Source organism: Heterocephalus glaber, unplaced genomic scaffold, assembly GCF_053883595.1.
Source record: "Heterocephalus glaber isolate CG9 unplaced genomic scaffold, H.glaber_assembly_v1.0 deba00000281, whole genome shotgun sequence".
Classification (NCBI taxonomy): Eukaryota; Metazoa; Chordata; class Mammalia; order Rodentia; family Bathyergidae; genus Heterocephalus; species Heterocephalus glaber.
In genome coordinates, this window is record NW_028258139.1 from 16,252,728 (window position 1) to 16,276,558 (window position 23,831).

The 23,831-nt window shown below is 51.6% G+C and overlaps 1 protein-coding gene across 11 annotated transcripts in view; it reads left to right on the plus strand.

The window, feature by feature from the left end:
* Trappc9 (trafficking protein particle complex subunit 9) overlaps positions 1–22,906 on the plus strand; it is a 737,148-nt gene extending 714,242 nt beyond the window's left edge. For all 11 annotated transcript variants that reach the window (XM_087187236.1, XM_087187240.1, XM_004837901.4 and 8 more), the window contains 2 exons: positions 21,195–21,418; positions 22,148–22,906. In XM_087187236.1, the coding sequence (XP_087043362.1) occupies positions 21,195–21,418; positions 22,148–22,315 (392 nt within the window). In that variant the 3' untranslated portion in view covers positions 22,316–22,906. The remainder of the gene's footprint in view (positions 1–21,194; positions 21,419–22,147) is intronic.
* The last annotated feature ends 925 nt before the right edge of the window (positions 22,907–23,831 follow it).

The window sequence follows — 23,831 nt, forward strand, 5'->3', positions numbered from 1 at the left end:
TCCGAGCCAGGGTGCAGCACAATCAAGTTTCCTCCAAAGGGGCTGTCACCGTTAGCTGAGTCATCGTTCTGCGCAACCAACCTGGGCAGCTGTCCGGATTTGTGTCAGGGAGAGCTTCTTCCTGTCCACACTCTCAGGAAGCGAGCAGGCCTATGGAAACTGTGGCCAGGACACCCATGGCCTGGAGGGTAGAGGCTGCCTTGGGAGAGCAGGAGGACCGCCAGGCACATTGGGGCCATCTGCACAGACCCAAGCTGGCATCACTAGCATGTGGACCCTGTTTCGTGCATATCGCACATGGCCCTGTGACCCCCTGAGTGCCCCAGAGCTGTGGGCTGGGGACACCTGTGACATCCTCATTGTGGTTGCAGTGCCCAGTGCAAGTCAGGAAGCACTCAGCCAGTAGCTGTTGACTAAGGGAGGGGTTCTTTCCTATTTTTTTTTTCTTTTAGAAATCACATTTTGAGTAAGTTTTAAAATACCAATATAAAAGAGGGTCATTCTCTACCTAAAATATGTGAATATATGTGAATATTTTTGAATACTCAAAAGCATTAGTCTCCCCTACTTATTTTCCTTAATGTAAGATCTATTATACTGTGTCTTTTTAATTTTAAACCTTTGGGCATTTATTATATTGGTTAATTTTAGTTTTAGCTTTAATTTTGTTTTTGACTATATTCTATATATATATATATATATATATATATATATATATATGTATTTCTTTTTAAAATATCTGCATGTATATCTTTTAGACTAAATACCCTAGGTGTTTTGTTACAGTACTCCTAGCAGGCAAATACTGCAGACTGGGCAGAATAAACAACTGATATCTATTCTCTCAGTTCTGGAGGGCAGAAGTCCAAGGTCATGGTGTGGGCAGGGTTGATTTCTCCTGAGGCCTCTCTCCTTGGCTTGCAATTGGCCAAGTTCTCCCTGTGTTGTCACTTGGTTGTCCCTCCATGGATGTCTGTGTCCTAATCGCCTCCTTTTATAAGGCTAATCATATATGATTAGGGCCCATCTAGGGCCTCAGTTTGCCTTATGAAGGCCCTACCTCCAAGTACCGTTCCTTTTTGAGACACATGCAGGTTGTTGGGACTTCACCATAAATTTTGGAGGACAGAATCTAACCCATAACACTAGATACAATATATATTAGTGTACACTTAATGTAAGTAGTACAAAGATTAGAATAAAAGTGCAGTATGAGCTCTCTGGTCAAAAAACTACTGTTGGTAAGTTAAAATAAAGAAGTGATTTATGCTCATTTTAGGAAAAATCCAATCATAGGTGAACACAAGAAATTGAATCTTACCAGAAATCCTCACCATCCTGAGATGGTAACTGCTAAGTGAGCACATGGCTGTCTAGATTATTTTCTATGTATGTTTCTATGCTTTCACTTAATGTGTATTGTCTGTGTCTTTTTCAGATGTACATCTGAATAATGACTTTTGATGGATGCATAGTGTTCCTTTATATTAATGTTCCCTAACTTATTTAGCCCATCCCTCTATGCTTTTGGACTATGTAGTTTTCCACTTTGCAGTGTTACAGCCCAAGTCTGCCCATATTAATAATGTTCTGGAAGAGAAATTGCCAAGTTAAAGGGCCTGTATATTTTTCAAGGCCATTTGCTACTTATTATGAGATTGCCCTCCATAAATATTACAGCTTTTAGACTCTAATCAGCCGTGTATGAAAATATCCATTTCCCTTGACTCTTGCCAGCAGCAGCTTTTATTTTCCTTAAAAATCGGTGCCAGTCTACTAAGTCAAAAAAGGATGGTATTGCAACTTTCAGTTTGCATTCTGTGATTACCTGTGACCCCTGGCTTCTTGCCACTTATTTATTGGTTACTCATGCGTCATCATTACTGAAGTACCCCCCCAGTTGCATTTATTACTTCCCTCATCCCTGTGGCGAGTCTGGGCCCCTCCAAGCCACTTACTGAGGCTCAAACCCACTTTTCTCCCTCTGCTCCATGGCTCCTGTTCCTCTATCTGGAATCTTCTCTCACCCACCCTGATACCTGCTTTGGTTTCCACATGGATTTGCCTACCTGAGCCTTGGCCTTGAGGGACACTTGTGAGGACCTGGGGCATTTCCCCAGGGCTGTGCGGTGAGCTGTAGTTGGCTGCATTTTGGTATGGTGGAGCAGGTGTCCTCTGGTCCATTCTTCATTTTACAGATGGGGCTGAGCCTGAATGGGTAAGGTGTGCAAGGGTGCACTCTCCTTAAGGCTGGCAGAGCCTCCAGTGGAGCCTAGAGCTATGGGAACTTTCCTTTCCATCCTGGTCCTGAGGCCTTGTGGAAAAAAGGGCCTTCCTACCTAGAGTGACCCACTAGTGGATCACTCGGTATGTGAGCTGTGATGTCTCTGCAAATTAGTCACTGTGGTGGTTAGTTCCAGGTGTCACCTTGACTGAATTCTCGACTATCACCTACTGTCACTGTTACAAGCCACCCCCGCCTCCCTGAACTCCTAACTTGTTACCTCCCTGGTCTACTCCTCACCTACCTCACTCCATTGTGCTCACCACAGCCAGAGAGAGCCTGCCAAATAAAAGTCAACCCTGACATCTCCCTCAGGGCCTCCATCTCACCCAGAATAGTCAAAGTCCAACCCTATTCTGGAAGCTCCAGCAGTCACTGACTACTTTCTCTGACTGCATCTCTCCTGTGTGCAGCATTCTAGCCCCAGTGGCCTCTTTGTTTAAACCTGGGGTCGGTATACACTGTACATTCAAAATAAAAAAAATTTTTAAAAGAGCTGAGGATGTAGCTCAGTGGGAAGGTCCTTGGTTCAATCCCTAGTATCACACACACACACACACAAAAGGCTTCCTTTGAAGTAGGTACCAGAGCATAAACAGGAGGGAGCCTAGAGAGGCAAGTGAAAAAAGTATTTGTGGCAACCAGGACTGTGGAAAGCAGGGGGTAGGCGTTGGTGGGTGTGAGGGCACAGCCTGGGGGCCTGGCTGAGTGTGTTGGGCAGATGAGGGGAGCCAGTTTGGCCATAGCAAAGTCACAGTGGCCCGACACAGACATAGGGTAGAGGTGGGGGACCCCACATGGGTCCCCTAATGTCCTCAACCCTCTACTTGCTTATCCATTGCTGCAAGGACCCATGAGCTTCTCACCCAGTGGTGCCAGCACATAAAGAGGTCACAGGAGAGAGCCACCCTGACCCTGCTGTTTAAAGACATGTGGCACTGAAATGGCCACAGAATAGCTAGCAAGTCCACCCTGTGATCTCCAGACTCTATGTTGAGGTCTGGGGTCCAATCTTGTGGCTCAGAAACATGCCCGACACCCCATGTACACAATGAATTGCCCAAGCCCAGTTTCCCACACAGTGTTCATTGAGTTGGCATCTCCAGTCATGTCCTCCATTCCTGGCCTTTGAGACAGTACACGGAAAGGAATGCTCTGGTCTCTGGGCTCCAGGTCTTCCTTGCTAAAGAGTTGGCCATATTTGCTGAAATTCCTTAAGCTGGACTCTCAGGCTTGGTATTTGCCCCAAAATACTGATTTCTGTTATATCTGCAGTGTGCAGGGGCCCCTAGACTTTATCACTGAGAGCCACGGCAGGCACCATCTCCAGTGGAAACCCAGACAGCCTCACCAGCCCATGCTGGGTGACAGTGCACTAACCTTCAGCAGAGTAGGGGCAGGCTAATGCTTTCCCATGGGTCAACAAGGCCACTGGAGAGCTGTATGTGCTGCACCTTGCACTGGGGAGACAGGTTCTCCCTGGCAAAATGCAGAATTCATGAGGGAGGCAGAACCCAAGCAAGGTGACAGACAGACATGGGACCAGGGTGAGCCGCAGAGGGAAGGGAGTTCCCAGGTTTTGCTTTAGCCATGGAGAGAAGCTTGAGGGTAATGCTGGGAGGGTGGAGGATGCCTTAAGTTGGCTCAGTGGACACTATGGTCAGCAGAAGGGAGCAGAGAGGTTCTGGGGGCTTTGTGGGGATAGCACCATTGTCCTGTACCCAAGCACAGGGCAAGGGCTCCTGGGCCGACTGTCCCTGTGCAGAGCAGACTGGCTGGCTCTTGGAGACCAGAGCACACCCTGGGGGAGGAGCATGGACGCCCATGTTCAGAGCTTGAACCCGCATCAGAGGTTACAGTAGAGGCAGGGTGGAGCCCAGTGATATAAGTCACTATAGATATAGACATAGATATGGATATGGATATGGATATGGATATGGATATAGATATAGATGCACCCTGCTGGCCCTGGAGCCTGGGAGAGCAAGTGCTGCCTGGCTTCTGGTTGCTGACTGTGTGGACCGGTGCCCCTTGCTGAGCTAGTGAAACAGGGGTTCCCAGGGGGACCCTCAGTGGCTCCCAGACCAGAAAAAACAAGGGTTCCAGGATCCCATGCCTCAAGGTGGGCTGTGGGTGGAATGTGACTGACGTGATGCCTGGCAAGTGCCTGCCTCTCTGAGGAAATTCATGGGAGGAATCCAGGAGACAGGCTCTTTGGTGCATTTCCTAGGCTTCATGGGAGCTTGGGGCCCTAGTTAAATGATCTCACTTGTCAGGTTAGGAGCCTCCTCCTGACTCTGAGGAAGAGGCTGCTCCTATAAACCCACCAACATCCTCCACCCTGATTAGATAGGGCTAAGGTGTCCTGGGCAGATGGTACCCTGGGTGCATGGTCAGGTGAGCAGACAGGCACCAGCTGCTGCAGGGCTCGGTACATGTTCCCAAGCACCCACAGCAGGCCCTGGAGCTCGGGCAGAACAGGTGTGGGTTCCCTCCTCCAGGTCACGCAGGCCTGGGGTCTGCTGACCCTCACCCAGCCCACCCACCGCACCCTTCACCCAGGGATGAGGAAGTGACCAGGCGGCATCCACCAGCATCTCATCACCACCCTCACTGCTTCTCCCGCCTGCCTCTCCAGGGACACTTTTGTCTTTCTTTTTTTCTTTTCAGTTAATGAGAAGCCAGTAGGTAAACAGCTGATAAGCTCCTCATAGGTTTTTGCATGAGGTTTAGCCAGTTTATTGGGGGTGGGGGTTGGATCTCAGGACTCTTCTCAGAGCTTCTCTCCTGACAGTCCCAGGAGGATCTGGGCAGCCTGCACTGAAGGGTCTTGGCCTGGGGCCTGAGCCCATGTGGAGGGAAGCACTCTGGCTGGAAGGCTTGTGTGTGTTCAGTCCTCTAGCATCAGGGCCATGTGGGATTGAGGGTCCTGAGTTGCCCCCTCTGCTTAGCTGCGCCTGGCTCTCAACCCAGCATGGAGACACTGGGTGAGGAAGCAGCAGTCGCCTGGTCAGGCAGAGTGCTCCCTCTGAAAGACACAGCTAGGGGTTGGGGGGCAGAGAGTACCCCACTCTAGCTGGGGAACCTGAAGGCAAGGGAGACCCTATGCAGACAGGGCCTCTGAGGACTCATCAGAGGCTTTGTTAAGGAAGATATCATGCCAGACATTTGATAAGGAATAGTCAGGGGAATTCTGTGCAGAGAGGCTCTAGATAAGGGTAGGGTCACTGCAGCGGGATCCTGAAGTCAGGGAGGGGGGAGAACCCAGTTCTGAACACAAGGGAATTGTGGATTTGTAGCCTGGGAGCAGGGTCAGGTTGGTGACAAATAGTATACTAAGAGGAAGCAGACCCAACAGGATTCTTGCTGGGATATAGAGGGGAAGCTATCCAGATGCAGAAGGTGAATACAGTAACTTAGCAGGATTCTTTCAAAAACCAGATGATGCAGCGATGGGCAAGAAGGCCAAAAGTTAAGGTCTAGTTGAAGAGGAGGAGCCTGAGTAGAGATTGGTCAAGGAGAGAATCTTGCTCATTCTGCAGTGAAGCTGAGTGTCTTTTGGAGTATAGGGCATGGAAGCCTCTGAGCCCCAGTCACTGTCTGCTGCCCTGGGATAGGCTGGCCAGGAGAGAGGACCAGCAGAGCAGACCTGGTCTCTGATGCCCTTACTGGCCTGGGAAGCCCTCATTGTGCTGCCATCATACTCTCTTTCTTCCCTGTTCTTCAGGCTCTTAGTTCCAAGGACACAGAGTGAAGTATCCATGGGCAAATCCCCTCTCCTCCCCAACCATACAGCCCAGTCTGGCCATTTCCCACAGGCCTGCAATCTTGGCCGCCTCCCAGGCTGCTGCCTTGGGACTACACTCCCCATCTGTGTACAGACTGCACACACAAACACCTCCATGCACTCATACGGTGCCTACACATGCACACACTCACATGAGTGTTTAAGGGGAGACAGCGGTGGCCTGCAGCAGTGGAGGTGGGAGTGGCTCATACAGCAGCCTGGGCTGTGAACCCATCTCACACCACGCAGGTGCTTGGTGACTGGCTGCTGGCCTGGAAGTTTGTCTAGGGGACAGTGATGATGCTGGGCACCTCCCCATAGCAGGCATGGTGAGCTTTCTGGTTCCACACCTGTCAGACCTGAAGGGAGGAGGCAGGAGTTGAGGACTATGTAACCTGGGCAAGCTAACTTCGTGGGGCCGTGGCTTTCGCACCTATAAGATGGGAGCCTCCCTGCTCAGAGGGCTGCTGTGGGGTTGGGATGGCACTTGGCCGATGCACATGCTGGGTTTATAGTCCTTCATTCCAAGTCAGAATAGCACCTGCTCATGGACATGAGTTTAATTTGGGGGAGTCCAACCAAGGTTGCTCCTGCCTTTTCAAGTATGCATCTGGCTGCAGAGAAGCCTGGGGAGGGATTCTGAGGGGGTAGAAGCAACACCAACTTTGGCATTAGAAACCTGTCTCAGCCTCATCAACAGTGGCTTGAGCCATTTCCAAACCTCACTTGGCTGATCCGGGATATGGTCCAGCTCTCCCACCTGTCAGGCTCATTCCCTATCATGACCCAAAGGGACCAGGCGCTGCATTGTACCCCCAACATCTTCCCTTCCAAACAAAGCTTCTTGCTCCTTCCTTTCCATGCCAGGTGCTCCTGCCTCAGGCCTCCACCCCTTGTCTGGAAACCTGACATGTAGCTGGTGCTCAAAAAATACCTTGAGAGCATGTGCATTAATGAGGAAGTGGATGTCGAGTCACTCAGCTCAGTGAATGGCAGAGGTGAGGAGGGTCTCTTGGGCCTGGCATGGAGAATGAGACTTGTCCCAGCAGGGGTTGCTTTCAGCAGGGTGCAGGTGGGCTGCTCAGGGTGTAGCTGAGTTCTGAGTCCCTCAAACATCCGAGGATCGAGATTGGCCTGAAGTGGCCTCAGTTGGCACTGTGGGAAGAAGAGAGACAGGCAGAGGGACAAGCCAGGCAGGCACAGAGAGAGGATGGAGAGGGGCTGGCTCCTAGGTGTTACCCAAGTTGGGATGAGGGGACCAGCCTTGATAACCCAGGCAGGTCAGATATGGATGGGGGGGTACCCCAGGCAGGGTCCACCCCACATTTTCTTTACCCATTCATCTGTTGATGGGCATCTAAGCTGTTTTCAAAGTTTAGCTATTGTGAATTCCATTGGTATAAACATGGCTATGTATGTGTCACTAATATGATGACTTTAACTCTCGGAAGTATATCCAGGAAAGGGATGGCTAGGTAAATGGAATTTCTATTATTACATTTTTGGAGGAATCTCCACACTAATTTCAATAGTGATTATGTTAGTTTACATTCCCACCAACAGTACAGAAGAGTTAACATTTTCCCCACACCCTTGCCAGTATTTGTTGTTTTTTGTGTTCTTGAGGATAGCTGTTCCGATTGGGGTAAGATAGAATCTCAGGGTTGTTTTGATTTGCATCTCACGTGGCTAATGATATCAAACATTTCTCATGTACTTACAAGTATTGGCCAGTTTTACTTCTCCTGAGAAGTAGCTATGCAGTTCATTTGCCCAGTTTTTCATTGGGTGATTTGTTTTAGGGAGATTAATTCTTTGTAGTTCTTTATATATTCTAGATGCTAGTCCTCTATTAGAAAAGTAGCTGGCAAAATTTTTTCCCATTATGTACATTGTCTCTTCACTTGGTTGACTATTTCCTTTGCTGTACAGAAGCTTTATAATTTGATATAATTCCATTTGTTGATTCTTGGTATTATTTCCTGTGCTATTAGAATTCTGTTCAGGAAGTCTTTGTCAGTACCCATTGTTTCAAGGGTTAACTCTGTGCTGTCTTCCAGAAGTTTCAAAGTTTCCATTTTTTGAAATCTAGATCTTTGATCCTTTTTAACTTGATTTTTAGCACAAAATAAAGAAATACAGGGACCTAGTTTCAGTCTTCTGCATGTGGATATCCAGTTTCCCCAGTACTATTTGTTAAAGAGCCTATCTTTTGTACAACATATTTTGGGCCTTTTGTCAAAAATTGGATGGCTGTAGGTATTATTTTTGTGTCCTCTGTTATGTTCCCTTAGGCTACATGTCTGTTTTTGTGCCAGTACCATGTTGTTTTTGTTGCTACAGCTTTGTAGTATAACTTGAAATCCAATATTGCAATACTTCCTACTTTGCTCTTTTTGCTCAGGATTGCTTTGGGCATTCTGTCTTTTCTGGTTCCATATGAATTTCGATTATTTTTCTAGTTTTGTGAAGAATGTTGTTGGTATTTTAATAGGTATTGTATTAAATTGATAGATCACTTTTGGTAATATGGCCTTTTTAACTATTAATTTTGCCAATCCAAGAACAAGGATATCTTTCCATTTTCTAATGTCCTCTTCAATTTTCTTCAGAATTTTGTAGTTTTCATTATAGAGCTCTACCACCCCCTTGGTCACCTTGATTCCTTGATATTTAATGATTTTTGAAGATATTGTGGATGGAACTGTTTTCCTGATTTTTTCTCAGAGGGTTCATTATTGATATACAAGAGCACAATTGATTTTTATGTGTTGATTTTCTTTTCTTTTTTTTTTTTTTTTTGGTACCAGGTATTGAGCTCAGGACCTTACGCTTGCAAGGCAGGCACTGGAACCACTGAGCTAAATCCCCGGCCCAGTCAGGTGTTGATTTTTGGATACTGCCACTTTGCTGAATATGTTCATCAGGTGTAAAGGTCTTCTGGTGGAGACTTTTGTATCTTGTAGGTAAAGAATCATATCATCTGAAACAAAGATAATTTTACTTCTTCCTTTCCTATTTGTATCCCTTGTGTTCCTTTCTCTTGCATGCTTTCTCTGACTGACATTTTGAGTACTATATTGAGCAGTGGTGGTGACAGGGGACACCCTCGCTGCACTTCTGAACAAGGCAGTCTCATAGGGGGCTGTCTTCAGGCAGTACCCCAGTACCAGGAACGAAGGCCTTCATTGCAGAGAGGTGTCTAGGTAGGCATCACAGTGTCCCCCATGGGCTTTCAGCTCTCTGGGGCAGATATGACTACCCATGGTCTGTGCCAACAAACCAGTTCTTGGTGTTTGCTGTTATGCAGGCGGCCGAGACCAGGCAGTGGATGGGGAAAGAACTCTGGCAGTCATTAGTTTGATCACCTTGTTTTATGGAACAGGAACCAAAGATTGCTCCTCCCCAAGGTGCCAGGGGTCAGGAGTGTGTCTTGGAGCAGAAGCAGCCGGAGTTTCCCCCCACACCATTGATGGTGGCTGCCATATGGGCCCAGCTTATCCTGTAGAGATGTGCTGAGTTCAGGGCACTCCAAGGTCTCTCTTCTTGCTTGACCTCCTAGGTCAAGATTCAGATCGAAAACCTACTATGTTCCAAAAAGGGGACTGGAACATGCAGAGTGCCAGAGACACCCAGAACACCATGGTTATTCTCCAGCTGAGGAAATAATGAGCAGAAAACTCACTATCCTCTAGCTGTGATGCAGACAGGGAAGAGAGGGAGACCTGCCCAACACCCTGTTCTGGGGACATTGACACCTTCTCATCCTTGCAGTCATCCTCAGGCCAGAGTCCAGATGAGGATTCAGGGACTTGTAAAATGAATGCTTTGCCAAAGGACAAATAGCCAATAAGTGGCAGACATAAGGTTTAATATTTCCTGTTTGACTTAAATAACCAACTAAAGGTACCATCAAGTACCAGGGGAATCATAAAGACATCTAGATGAAGTAAGGAAGGTTTGTAGCAGTAACATCAGTGGAGTCAGGTACTGGAGTGTTCCACCCTGAAGGAAAAGGAGAATACATTAGCAAAATGGGGAAAATACAGAAAAAGCTATTGTGAAATCTGATGGAAAGCAAATGAAGGAAGGGAGGGAAAGGCAAAATGGATGGATGGATGGATGGGTGGATGGATGATAGAAAGATAGAAGATGGATGCAAGAGTGGATGGAATGGCAGATGATGGATAGATTCATAGAAGAATGGATGAGGGATGGATGGATGGATGGTAGGCAGATAGAAGAATGGATGACATATGGATGGATGAAGGGATAGATAAATTGGATGAATGGTCACATGTAGTCTAGTATTGGATGAGTCCTGTTCAGGACTGTGGCAAAGAACCCTATATAGCTAGGTAGAACACTGGGAATACCACAAAGGTAGTCAACAACTTCAGTGTATAAAACAGGGGAGGCCAACCTGGTTGCCAGGGATGCAAGCTGGTATTGGAAGCAGGTGGGCAGTGTGCAGAGACAGAAATGAGTAGTGGAGAGGGCACGGATACCTGCAGGAGGGATGCTTATGAATGATCTGGTTCCTGGAAGGGCCAGGTTTATCTAAGAGCCAAGGTTGATCAGTCCAGGTGACATAGGCACAGCTCTTGTGTATGAAGGGGGTCTGCAGACCCCTGCAAAGATGCATTTTGTTTAGTTCTGGCCCCCACTCTTTTCACAACTGAGAAATCCACTGTGATTTCCAGGCTAACACCTGACAGAATTGGGCCAGAGGTTTCAGCTGCATGGCTGGGTGGCGGGCTGACTGCATTTACTGCCCATACGGTTTTCCCTGGGCTGGGCTGGGCTATTTTAAATGGTACATTGATCAGCTGGAACAGAAAGCAGGCCAGCCATTCCCCAGGATGACCCCACAACCTGCCGACCTGCCCATTGCTGCCTGGGCTGATGCCTCCTGCCCTGCACTCACTGTCTGCAGCCCTCAGAGCAGGCCGGAGCCTGGGCTGCACTGCCTGGCCAAGAGTACGAGCTCCTGGCTATTGTGCTGGATTTGCCCTTGGCTTGGGTGATGACCTGCCTACTCATGTCACATGCTGCTGCTCAGAGGCCTGAGTGGACTCACTGGATGCCAGCAGTGGTTAGTGTGAGCATCCAGATGGAGTCCCAGCCTAGGCAGGTGCCCCAGGCCATGGCTGAGCTGAGTGGTCAACAGCTGCACTGGTTGAGGAAGTGTTCCAGGCTGAGAGAGGTGCTATCTGGGAGAGTTCTGGTGACCCTGTGCTGCAGGGGATGCACACACATAAGCCACATGGAGAGCATTGTGATACTCTTATGCCCCTGATCTTGGGGACTCTTCCTGCACCCCTTCCATCCTCTCATCACCATCCATCCCACAGAGGAAGGCACTGAGGCAAGGGCAAGGGCGGCCCATGGCATACCACTGGCTAGAGGCCTGGCCACCGCACTCCCAAAGGGACCCTCCAGGGCCAGCTCACAGGGCACATCCTTCCTCTGGGACATTCCCCTGGCCCTGCACAGGGCGGGGAGCCCTTCTACCACATCCCAAGTCCTGCCCCCTCCAGGTCAAGGGCCCAGTCAGAGAAGCCCCACAGGAGCCCAGGAGCAGAAGGCCACAGCTAGTACTGGGGCCCCAGTGAGTTCTCTCTTCTCTGGCTCAAGGAGTGGCCCAGCCAGCTTCAGGGGCCCTTTCATGCTGCAGGGCTGCCGTGCATGGATGCTACAGTACAGGGTGCTGCATGCAGAAGGGCCCAGCCAAAGCCAAGGAGCTGCAGCCTGAGAAGAGGTGGCCAGAGTGTAAGAGGACAAAGAGGAACAGTAGACAGGAGCCTGGGAGTCATGATTTAGTTTGCCCTCAGGACCTGGTAAATCAACACCTGTTCTCAGGTGCCTGCTGTGCCTGGGAGCAGGAGTCTGCTGCATGTCGGGCCTGGAGTAAATTCCTCCTCACAGTCTCTGGCCCCTCTAGCTCTGCTTGGAGAAGCCCAGACTGGGGAAGGCCTCTCCTTGATCCTTGGGATAGAGGTAAAGTCCACAGCCAAAGCACCAATGGCCCCTTCTCTTCCCAGCCCAGGTGCCTGGGTCTAGAGTTGACACTCCTCATCCCATTCTGGGTTTAATGTGCTTTCATTGCCTCAACCTCTGAGTAGAGCTGTGTTGTACTCATCTGTGTAGCCAGCTGGCCTGGGTGGAAGGGACACAAGAGCCCAGCTTCCTTGCCCACTTCCTCACCAGCCTTCTGGCTGCCAGGCATGGCCAGGAGCTGCCATGCCCCACCCCCAGTGGGGTGCTGCAGTAGCACGCTTGCTGCCACCCTGTTTATCCACAGCTGCCTGCCTGGTGGTTAGGCCACTAGCCACTTGGAAGTTGCTTTAGTGCCACACCCTTCAGTACTGATCTCTTTGTACTGTGGGACTTCATGGTTCCATGTGAAGCTTTGGCTGTCACCACTTACAGAGTCTGTCCCTGTAAGTGTCAACCCATTACTACCAGGTGCCAGGCTCCAGGCTGTGTGAAGATGGGCCCAGTGAAGAAGGGAAGCTCTGGCACTGCATAAGCAAGTGTGCCACCTTCACTTAGCAGAAAGAAGGTCCAAATATGGGCTTAGGATTCTGAGCCCAGGGAGGAGACCATGAAATAGCCCATTCTCAAATCATCCAGCCTGTCCTTTCTGTAACGGATGAGGAAGCAAAGGCTCAGAGATGTTTAGGGTTTTACCTGAGGCCACACAGTAGGCCACCAAAGGGCTGAGGTCATTGATTCGCTTGTCCGTTAGTGCAGTGAATAGGCCCTAAGCACTGTCCTTAAGGAGCTACTGTTATCAAGGGAGTCATTCCATCAAGGGACAGCTCCACTGCAGGGCTGGGAGATATGGCTCTAGAAGGCTTCCCAAAGGAGATGCCACTGAAGCAGTTTTGAACAGTCCAACAGAAGTAGGGGGTAAGCATGTCACTTGTGACCATGAGAGGCAACAATGCAGGGGAGTGGCAGCTGGGGAAGAGTGACCTCAAGGGAGGGAGGCAGGTGGCCTCTGCAGGAGCAGTTGCAGCACTTATCCCTACACTTATGAGTATTTTAGAGGTGTGATCATAAGATACAGTGAGTGCTTACATTTTTAGATTTTATTACCATACAAGACACATTTCCATAATTTCCCCCTCAAAATCCTTCCTCTCACTTCAAACACACCTATCCCATTGTTCTTGCCACTTTCTGAACTGTTGCACTGTTGTAGCTGCCTCGATGCCCTGAGTCAATTCAAAATGTTGGCCTTTCATGGCCATTTTAACTCTGGGGAAGAGCCAGAAGTCACATGGTGCCAGATCTGATGAATAAGGTAGATGAGGACACGTTATGTTTTTATTTGACAAATTGCCGTAGACATTTTGAATCAATTCAGGATATCAAGGCAGCCATGAAAAGACACTCAGGAAAAAGAACTTCCAGAACTGTTTCAGAAGGTGGCAAGAACTGGGGCCTAAGTATTCAACGCGAGGGGGAGTATTTTGAGGTGGATTCATGGCAATGTGTCTTTCTGTAATAATTTTTTTAAAGCTTTACTCAAACACTCACTGTATATATTGATCACCCCTTGTACGTCCTCCCCCAGAAGCTACTTTTCTTCCATTCCTGCCTCTCCCACTGGGCGGGTCAAGGGGTACAGAGACCTGTTTTCCATGCCCGCCTCCGGCAGGGCGGTCAAAGAGCTGACAGCCAGGGTGGAGGTGCTGCGAGGCATGGGCTGTGTGGGAGTGGCCCGTCTGCTGGTGGAGGCAGCTCACTCTGGGCCAGTGCCTCTCTGGGCGGCTTACAGAGGAGCAGCAGGCGCCACAGCAGCCAGCCCCTGGAGAGAAGGCTCCTGGAGGCTCCCAGGTAGAGGCAAGGCCTGGCTGACACCGGCCACTGCCCCATGCCCCGAGTCACCATGCTCTCTCCAGCATGTACCTCTTCCGGGGAAGGAAGGGCTGGGCTTCTCCAAGCCGCCAGCCAGCAGGGCCCACGTGTGATCCAGACGGTGAGAAGGTTGGAGCTGGGTGAGGACACGGCTTGACTCAGAGTAGGTGGAGGGCCCCCGCTGGGCGGCAGGCCCCGCCCATCTTGCGGCTTCTCCCTCCTCCACTCCTCGGTTTCTTTAGCTCTTCTTTCAGCCCCACATGGGTTGTAGGAGGGCTGTGCTTATGGGTCAGGTTCGGAGGAGGTGTCATTTTTCTCCTCCACATTCTGTTGGGCAGGACTCAGTCACACGCTCACTACTCATTCCCAGGAAAGCCGGGGTTGCTGTCTGTCCCTGTCAGGAGGAAAGGAGTGGTGTGGGGAGTACCCAGCCGGCCTCCTCACCCAGCACCTTCTCATGGGAAGATCAAGGAGAGCCAGCCCCTCACGGAAACTGAGACAGAGCGGGGGGTGCTGCCAATAGAGGGCCGTAGGAGCCCAGCACAGGCGCAGAGTAGATGTGTCCTAAGTGCGGAGCCCTATGCTGAGAGCCGTGCCCCAGTCACTTTCACCCACAGTGGCCTTGTCCATCACATGAGTGGGACCATGTCCATCCTGGAACATGGCTGAGTGTCTTAAGTGAAGACATGTTTGTGCAGTTGGTGTGGGCAAACGTCACTAGGCTGTTGTCTGGTGACGTACTTGAGTTTTGTGCTATGGATTTGTAAATTCAAGCTTAGGGCAGTACATCACTGGCTAGAGGTCACACAGCAGGCACTGTGGCAGTGCCAGGCTCTGGTCTGCTGAGCTGCCTTCTATCCAGAAGCCTCTGGCTCTCCTTTGCTCAGCTACGTCATTTATGCTGACCCTAGAGGGAAGCTCTGACTAGCACAGCAGATGCCAGGACTGCCTAGGGCCTGCTTGGCCGATGGGCAGGTCACCTGTGTGTGCTCAGTGCTGAGACTCTCACCTGCGGACTTGCTGCCTCCCACCTGCCGAAAGACAGGTGTACGAGGGGCCCGGTGCTCAGCTTGCATTGACCGAGAACTTCCTCCACTCTTTTGGGGTGGGCAGCTGGTTCTGTGGGACCCATGGTCCTCTTTTTGCTGGGTGTTCTCCCTCTATCCAGGCCCAAGCCCAACACTTCCTTCCCTGGGTGCCTGCCTTTCCCCAGCCCAGGGAGTGAAGGCTCTGGCTCCTGGAGGGGCCCCCCGACCCCTGAACTCAGCGCCTAATTTGCAGCCACTGTCAGTGCTCACATCGCAGGCGTAAAGCCCCTGCCCTGCATTCCAGGGATCTTGGCCTGTGGACAAAGAGGGAGACCAGGGACTTGATGGTAATGCTGGCTTTGGGCGTTTTGTCCCTCCACTCAAGCCAGGGTCCCAGCAGCTGCAGGCTAGGAAGCCATCACCCTCTAAAAGTCACCTCCCACACTTGCTTGTCCCTTCCCACACCCTGCAAGGCTGAAGATCCTCCCTCGGAGAACTGTAAGCACACAGGTCTCTGCAGCGCCGGTTTGCCTTAATTTTAATTTAAGTCCCTTTAATCTTTAATGAAAAGTTGTAAAAGTAAATTATTTACCCACGAGAGGCAGCAGCTCCTGAGGACCCATTCTTGGCTTCAGGGTAATTACACATGTGGTCTCAAGCCCCCCACGCTGAGGAAGAGGCATTCTGGTTTATGAACTAATTAGCTACCTCAGTAACTGTTAAAAATGCATGCCATTTGGCTGGTGGAGAGTACAGCACCAGCTCTGCTGTGTGGGCCCTGATGGTGGCTGAGGAGGAAGAGCCCTGCTCTGTCCCCATGCTGGGTGGTACAAGCATGTCCTGCCAGGTCTGGAGGCCCAGCTTGCATGCCCTCAGCAAGCGCCTCTCTGCACCTGGGGAGACTGGTGGCCCCTCTCCATCCTCCATGCCATGTCTCCACCTCCGAGCCTGGCTTGGGCCCTAGCACAGGGACAGAGGTGCCCCTCCCAGCATGAGGGTTTTGGAGGAGGGGAGGGCACAGGCAGGGCCATGTGGTGCCTCTGTGCATCAGACCCTCTCTCACATCAGCCCTTCCTCCTGGGCATTAGCTGTGCTTCTGGCCTCTTTTCCACACTCACTCTCAACATATGCAATGTGATTAATATATACAATGAATGTCTTAATTTAAAAAATTTATTAAAAACATATTGCCATTAATCTCCTTCCAAATACTACCCCCTGCTTTGAAGACACCTGTCCCATTGTTCTTGCTGCTTTCTGAAGCAGTTCTGGAAGTCCTCTTTTGTAAGTGTCTTTATGAGGTGTGGTTAAAAATATGGTGAATGCAGCTGCACAGTGCCATCCAAAGAAAGGCAGGCTCATAAAAGCATTTTGGCGTTTGCTCATTTACCTTATTCACCAGATCTGGTGCTGTGCAACTTCTGGTTGTTCCCCAAAGTCAAAATGACCATGAAAGGTCAGTGTTTGAATCGATTCAGAACACCGAGGCAGCCAGGACAGTGCAAATAAATTTCATGGAAACTAAAATACAGCTACTAAGGAACAAAGGGGAAGGGGATGTGGGAGGGGTAGGTGAAAGGAAAGAAGGAAATGGAATCAATATGAGAAAATGTAAAAATGGAAGCAAAGTCTTTGTAAATAGGGAGGGATGGAGGGGTTGAAGGGAGGGCAGGGGAAGGGGGAAAAAATAAGAACCAAGAGAGATTATGTAAAGGCGCAAATTTCCAATAAAAACAAATACAGCTACTAGGGGCCATAATGGGGCTCTGAGTTGATACATGTTTGGTTCTGAGCTTTCTAACCACCAGGGTGAAAAGGTCAGCTCCTTGGCTTTCATTGGTAACCAGGGAAAGCCTCCAGCTTGGTTGACTGAGTACCTAGCAGTTTTTATACTAGACCCGCTAGTGCCTCCCCAGGGGACAGTTGGCAGTGTTGTTGGAGTGTGGAAACCAATAGCTTGCGACCCCCTGCTTAGCTCCCATCTCACAGGCTGGGGTGTCGCTATTTTTTTCCATATCAACTTCTTTTCTTTCATCTAGAGTGACAAAGTAACTTGACCGATTCCAAAGCAAGCTTTTTCTGAATCAAGTTTGAGTCTAAAATTTAGGGCTACCCAAGATTCATGTAAACTAAGTAAATGTGTGCATGTCTTCTAGAATTTAAATTTTAAATATGCTTTTGCTGGAGCGGGCTTGATAGGACCTTGAGCACTGGATTCTTCTGACTGATCATGTCTTCCTACTGCGTGGTTACTAAATCTGCATCTTTTAACCCAATTTGACATTTGCCTCCAAAGTCACCTACCAGACCTGGCTTCCCTGGTCACCAAAGCAGGACAGTGGAATCGGGGCAAGGAAGGGAGGACAGCCTGGCTAGGATTTGGCACTCTGTGCTGGTCTCAGCAGCTATGTCTGAAAGAAGTGAACAGATGTTTGGGTAAGTCAGGTGGGCCAGAAAGCACAGGTCATTCCTCTTTGCCAGTGAAAGGTGATTTGCACACACCCCTGGGGCCTGCTGAGATTTTAGACATTTTCTCCAACCTCCTGAGGAAGCCGGTGGTGCAGCTGGGTGGAGGAGGAGCCACTCTTCTCCCTCTCTGCTCCTTCCTGCTGCCCCACTCTGAGTGAGACAGATGATGTGTGCCCTGGGCCTGTGCAAGGGATCCCCAAAGAGTGGGTGGCTCAGAATCCTACCAGGTCCTCACAAGGCACATGCAGGACCTGCATCCAAGGCCAACCTCAATCCCTGCCAGGCTGGCAGGGGCCAGAGAGCCTGTCTCCGGGGTAATGAGCACCACAGAGCAGCTTGGCTGGGCACAGAGAGGGATGTCAGGGAGATGCCAGCAAAAGCCACATGCCATGCCCCTCGTCCTAGCCAGGATGGCCAGCGCCCAAAGAACAGACGAGGACATGGATTATGGAAGGGAAGGAGGGGCCATATAGTTATGCATGCTTCTGGGAGTGTGAGCTCTATGCTAATCAGAGTGACATTTGCCCCAGCAAATATACAGTCAGCTGTGTACCCTGTGAGATGGAAACCTGCATCCATCCCTGGGTCACCTGAGCTCACTGCAGCATTTCCCAGAACAGAACAAGGTGGAGAACAAACGTCCAGCAACTGATGCCTCTTGAACAAACGTGCTGCTACACCTCCATCCAGTCGAGCGTGGTGACATCCTAGAAGGGAGGAGGACACGAAACACTACCACACAGATAGACCTAGAAACACTGTGCTAAGTGGAAGAAGCCAGGTACAGAGGCCTGCACACTATATGATCCCACATTGTAAAGTCTAGAGAAGGAAAATCTAGAGTCGGGCTAGAGGTAAGGAGGGTCAAGGTGGCCTAAACGGTCCTGTCAGGTTTCTGTCAGAAATGCCGAAATTGTTCTGAAGGTGATGTTGGTTGTGCATACCTATGGATATACTGAAAGCTACGGAACTGTATACTTTTGGTAGATGGGTTGTACAGCATGTAAATGATAGCTCAACTGCATTCCCCTCTGGCCTTCACCCATCTCCCCGCTCGGCAGGTCACGATCACATGCTGGCCTCCCAGATGCGTTAGAGAAGCCTCCATCCCTCAGAATGACAGTGCAGGGGGAGGCTGGGGCCCAGCCTAGCCTCCTGCTTGGCCAGGCCCACTCTACCTTAGACCCTGCCGCCTGGTTGACCTCAGGTGCCAAGTCGCTCCTCCCCTTTTAGAGAAAAGGGCGGGAGAAGATTGGAAAGGAGCTGCGTTCACAGCTGGCTGTGAGGCTCCATGGGCCTTATCTTTCCCAGAGCCCAGCTAGGAAGGGTTAATCCTGGGCAGGCAGGGGCAGCTGGGCAGATGAACCAGTCCCGGCTGCCCTAGCAGGCTACACAGTTCTGTGCAAGAGGGGAGAAAAAGGAGAGCAGAGATGTAATGAGCCAGTCACCCTTCACTGATTTGCGCATAACTGTATCTTTCCTTTAATGGAACCAGCCACCGAGGCTGAGCAACACCTGCTCTCTCTGCTCCCATTTTATTCAGAAGGTTCAGACTGTGCCTGGTTGGTTCCCTGTTTGCAAAACATTTCCTGAGGCCTGCCCCAAGATGACCAGGGGAGGGAGAGCAGCCAAGGGCTGATGGCCAGCTCCCTGTGCTGGGCCACATTTCACGTGTGGGAAACTGAGGCTGGGGACAGAAGTCACTATGCTGCCAGCCCTCGAGACTCTAGTCCCTCACTCACCATTTGCCCAGATGGGAGTTAGGGTGATGTCACCATTGAACCCCTCCAAAGGGGCACTTTTGGAACCCAAATGTACATCTGTGTCATGCTGTGGCCCACAGAGAAATGTATCATGTCCGTCACGTTGTCTCATCACAGTGGTGTTGGTGTCAGCTCCATTTGACAGAAGAGGGAACTGAGCCCTAGGAGATGCAGTGACATGCCTGGGGCCCCACAGCCCCAGTCACCCTAGAGTCCCTCAGATCCTAGCTCCGGTCTCAGCAGGGTGGAGTGGCTAGTAGAAATAATAGACCATCCGCATGCTGCCTTCTGTGTGCCTAGCACTGCTGAGCATGTTGTGTGCACTTCAGATGGCCAGGGGACAGCCACTCGGGCCCCTAAGCAGACCCTAGCCTGGGCCTGACTCAGCTCACAGGTTCTGTGCATCCAAAGGTGCAAGATGTAGCAAAAGCAGAGTGTTGAGGGCAAATAATGGCCTTAAAATTACATTGGAAAACAGAAAGGTGTGTTTTCCTCCTGATGCCATCCCCTTTGCCTGCACTGGGCTGAGGGGTCCACACCTCTGGGCCCCTTAGTGAGCCTGAGTGCTCTGTCACTGCAGAGTATCAGGGCAGCCCAACTATTAGCCAACTGCACTTTCTCTCACGGGGTTGTGAGCTTTCTCACATCCTGGCTTTCTTCATATGTGAGCTCCTGGTCAAGTTGGCTACAGGTGCTAGCAAGGAGAGGGGCATAGCAGGAAATGTATGGGAGAATGATGCTGCTGAGGGATTCATGTGGCCTCTGGGTCTAGCACAGCTAGTGCCCCAAGGATCTGGCATGTAGATAGGAGTGGGCACGAGGGCAGCCAGCTGTGTGGCTGTGAGGTGGGTTTTCTACCTGGGGAAGCTTGAGGACATGCCTAGGGACAGGGCCCAGGCCAGCAGAGGGCCTACACCCCCACATCTGGCCTCTCTGCATCTGGCCCCTCACTCCTCACTCTCGTGGTCTCGGCCGTCTTCCCCTGCCAGCCCAGGAACCCTAGAGGCCAGGCATGGCGTGAGCCTTGGGGCAGCCCCAACCCCTGCCAACCCCACTGCAGAACACTTGGCTCTGAGTGGCCGGCCTGGGAACTGGGCAGAGGAGCCCATGTGCTCCCTGAGGAGGGAGGAAAGCCTCTTCTCGAGGTCAGCCTTGCTTCCCCACACCTCAGACCGGCCCCAGTCCCTGTCACCCCAGCCTCCTGCCTGCCTGATGCCTCTGAGTTGGTAGGAGTAAGAGCACTGTCCTCCTCGAAGGAGTCTGAGTCCCCATGACCCAGATTCAGCCAGAGAGGCTGGATGGGTCATTCCCTCACTGGCCTCTGCTTCTTCCCTTGACCCCAGCTTCAGGCATGAGGGCATCAAAAGGCATGTGTGAAGGGGGAGGGGTGTAAAGGCCAGTAATGGGCATGAAGGATATCAAAATACATTGTATTGTATATACTGAACTCCTCCAAAAAGTGAAACTCGGCCACGTGGATTGGGAAGGGGATAATGAGGGAGATTATTAAAGTATATTATATGCATGTGCAGATTTGCCAGAATGAATCCCACAAGTCTGTATAACCACTATGCACTAATAAAAAGTAGGGTGAAAAGAGGTGTGTGTGGCAGGTACCTAATCAGGTGATACCTGTCCTGCCAGCCGCCTTCCCAGGAAGCTCTTCCCCAGTACCAGCCCTGTGGTTCCTGTGTCTGTCACCTGGACAGGGGTCAGTACTCTGGGAGCCACGGCCAGAATTTGCCCCTTCCAGACACTTCTGAGAGGCCTGCCTAGACCCTACGATATTCACGGCCTGCTCAGCCCCTGCAGGGTAGTGCTACCCCCCACCCCATGCCTATCTCTGCCAGACCCCATTTCAGGAGGGCAGGGACCAGCACAGACAGATGAATTCGGCATCCTGGTTGCCATGGAGGGCAGCACCTTCGATAGGCGAAGGAGGGAGGAATAAACAAGTGCTGGGTGCAGCCCCTAACTGTCCTGTGTCCTTGCAGATGTGCTGGTGGGTGGACAGCTGTGTGACTGTGATGCAGCGGCTGCCTGCCCCGTAGGTGACCCTGTGCGCCTGGAGGTGCGGCTGACCAACCAGAGCCCCCGCAGCGTGGGACCCTTTGCCCTCACTGTGGTCCCCTTCCAGGACCACCAGAATGGTGTGCGCAACTATGACCTACAGGACACCGTGTCCTTTGTGGGCTCCAGCACCTTCTGCCTTGAAGCGGTGAGCAGTGGGCACAGGGTGGTCTCCAGTGGGGCGCAGGCCCCATGATTACTGTCCCCTTAAGCCTGGTGCAGATCGGCAGGCACAGGGGCTCCTCGTGCATGTGAGTGCCGAGCCTGCCCAGCTTGCCATGGACTAGGCTGGCTCCTCTCTGAGGGCTCCCTGAGCAGTGACGCCAGGACATGACCACCTCCCTAAGGCGGCTCAGGGTGGCAAAGCATGGAGCATGGGAACTGTGCAGGCCAGCTCTGGACGGTGGCTTAGACCCCACTTCTACTGTGTTCCCACCTCCCCGCTGTGCCCACTTCATGTCCTCAGGTCCTCCCTTCCCAGTGCCACTGCATGCACACCCCAGGGGACTGAGGAGTCCATGAGCTCCAATCTTGTCTGCTCACACCTGCCCCCTTAGCCCTGGCACAGCCGCACTCTCTGTTCACCTGCATCCCACCCACTCCCCCAATTTCTACCCTTCCAATCCCCGTGAACCCCTACATGGGCACTCAGGTAAGGAAATGCTAGTAGCTCCTTTCAAAGATGAAAACAGACTGAGAGAGGGGCAGCACTTGCCCCGGTGGCACAGTAAAAAAGCTGTGGAGGGGGCATGGGAGCCAGGCCTGGGTGGCCCACCCCTTCCCTGTTACCCCCATATCCAGGCAGGTTCCAGGGTCTCCCGGTGTTTGGGAGGGGTAGTGCTGGTCCAGGCTGATGCCTCTTCCTCCTCTTGATCAGGTGCAGCCATCAGGCCAGTCGGCCTGCCTCGGGGCCCTCCTCTTCCTCTACACAGGCGACTTCTTCCTCCACATTCGGTTCCAGGAAGACAGCAGGAGTAAGGAGCTGCCGCCATCCTGGTTCTGCCTGCCCAGTGTGCATGTGCGTGCCCTGGAGGTGCAGGCCTGAACCTACTTGGGTTCCTGTTTCTGTGGGGCTTGGGAAGCTGCCTGCCTGGTGCCACCCACTTGAAGGGTGCAAACACCTCTCCTGTGTGCCCATCTTCTCTTCCTGCCTTCACCCTGGCCATCTAACCCTCTCCTGCCTTCTCCTGGGGAGTCCACTAGGAGGCATGAAGCCCATACAGACCCTCGGCCCTGCTTCCCACTGTACCCTGAGCCCCACTGCAACTGATGAATCCCAGGCCCAGTGCAGGCCTGGGGAACCCCTGCTCCCGTGACCCAGGAACCAGGACCCAGTCCCCTGTGTTGCTTTCACTGGCAGAGGGTCCTCTTTCTGCTGCCTCCTTTTCAATACAGGAAGAAAAAGCAAGTGTGAGGGTGGATGCTGCTTGGTGGGTCGGGACCCTCCCACACACTCCCACACACTCTCCTGGTCTTTGGAGTCCCCCTAGGGCCATTTCTTTTCCCAGAGGCCCTGTGGGCAGCCTATGCAGGGGAGATGATGCCATGGGTGCCCACAGCAGGCCAGGCTTTGGATGCTGGGCCTGTGTGTCCGTGTTTTTGACATGTTCTCCAATAAAGGCCTACCTTGCTCCTCCTCTGCCTCGCTGTGTCTGCTTTTGAGGGAGGGGGGGACTGCCCTACCTCATGACCAGCAGGCTTGGCCTGCACTGGGCTATCCCTGTGACACCCCAGGTTTCCAGGTCACCTTCCTGCATATGCAGTGTCTCTCTGACCCCTGTCCGCACAGTGTGGTCCTCAGCCACTCTGCACCCACCACGGGCTCGGCTACCTCATACTGTTGCTTCCTTGTGTGGACTGCTCCATATAGGCCTCTTCTTCCCCTTCCACACAAGTGCTTGTGAGTATGCTCAGGGCAGCCGCAGGCATAGGAGAGATCTGCACTTGGGTTGCATAGCACCTATCCCCAGCCCAGGAGGCCCAAAACTGCCTGTCTTAGCGCTCCACACTCCTTGCCCCACCTCTACATGTGCAGAGCACCACTTCTGCCCAAGCACCCTCAGGCCTTGCATCTAAGGGCTGATACTCTGAGCAGAATTTGAAGCCAACTCTAAGTGGGTTCAGAGAAAGTGAGGGACTAAGCTGCAGCGCCATGAGGGAGCATTGCCACTGTTACTGAGGGGAAACTGAGCCTCCAAGTGCCCAGATCACACATCAGGAAGTGGCAGGGCAATGTCAGGTTCGGCCAGGCATGCAGATGTGTCCTTCCTGCTGTTCCAGCAGTGCCACCCCAAGAAGACAGCCTTCGCCCTTGGGATAAGTCCCTCAATGATGGTTGGGGTCACAGTTTGGATGGTGTCACTCAGCATGCCAGCACCTGGGCCGCATTGTGCAGGGTGCTTTGCACACAGCCTCACGGAGTTTGTAGCCAAGGGACCTACCTGAGGGCTGGGATACAGCTGCACCCGCTCGCTGGTCTTGGCCCGAGGTCACGGGTGCCTTTTCAAAGGATATGAAATGCCAGATGGTCATGGTAGGCCTACTCGCAGGTCTGGACCCCC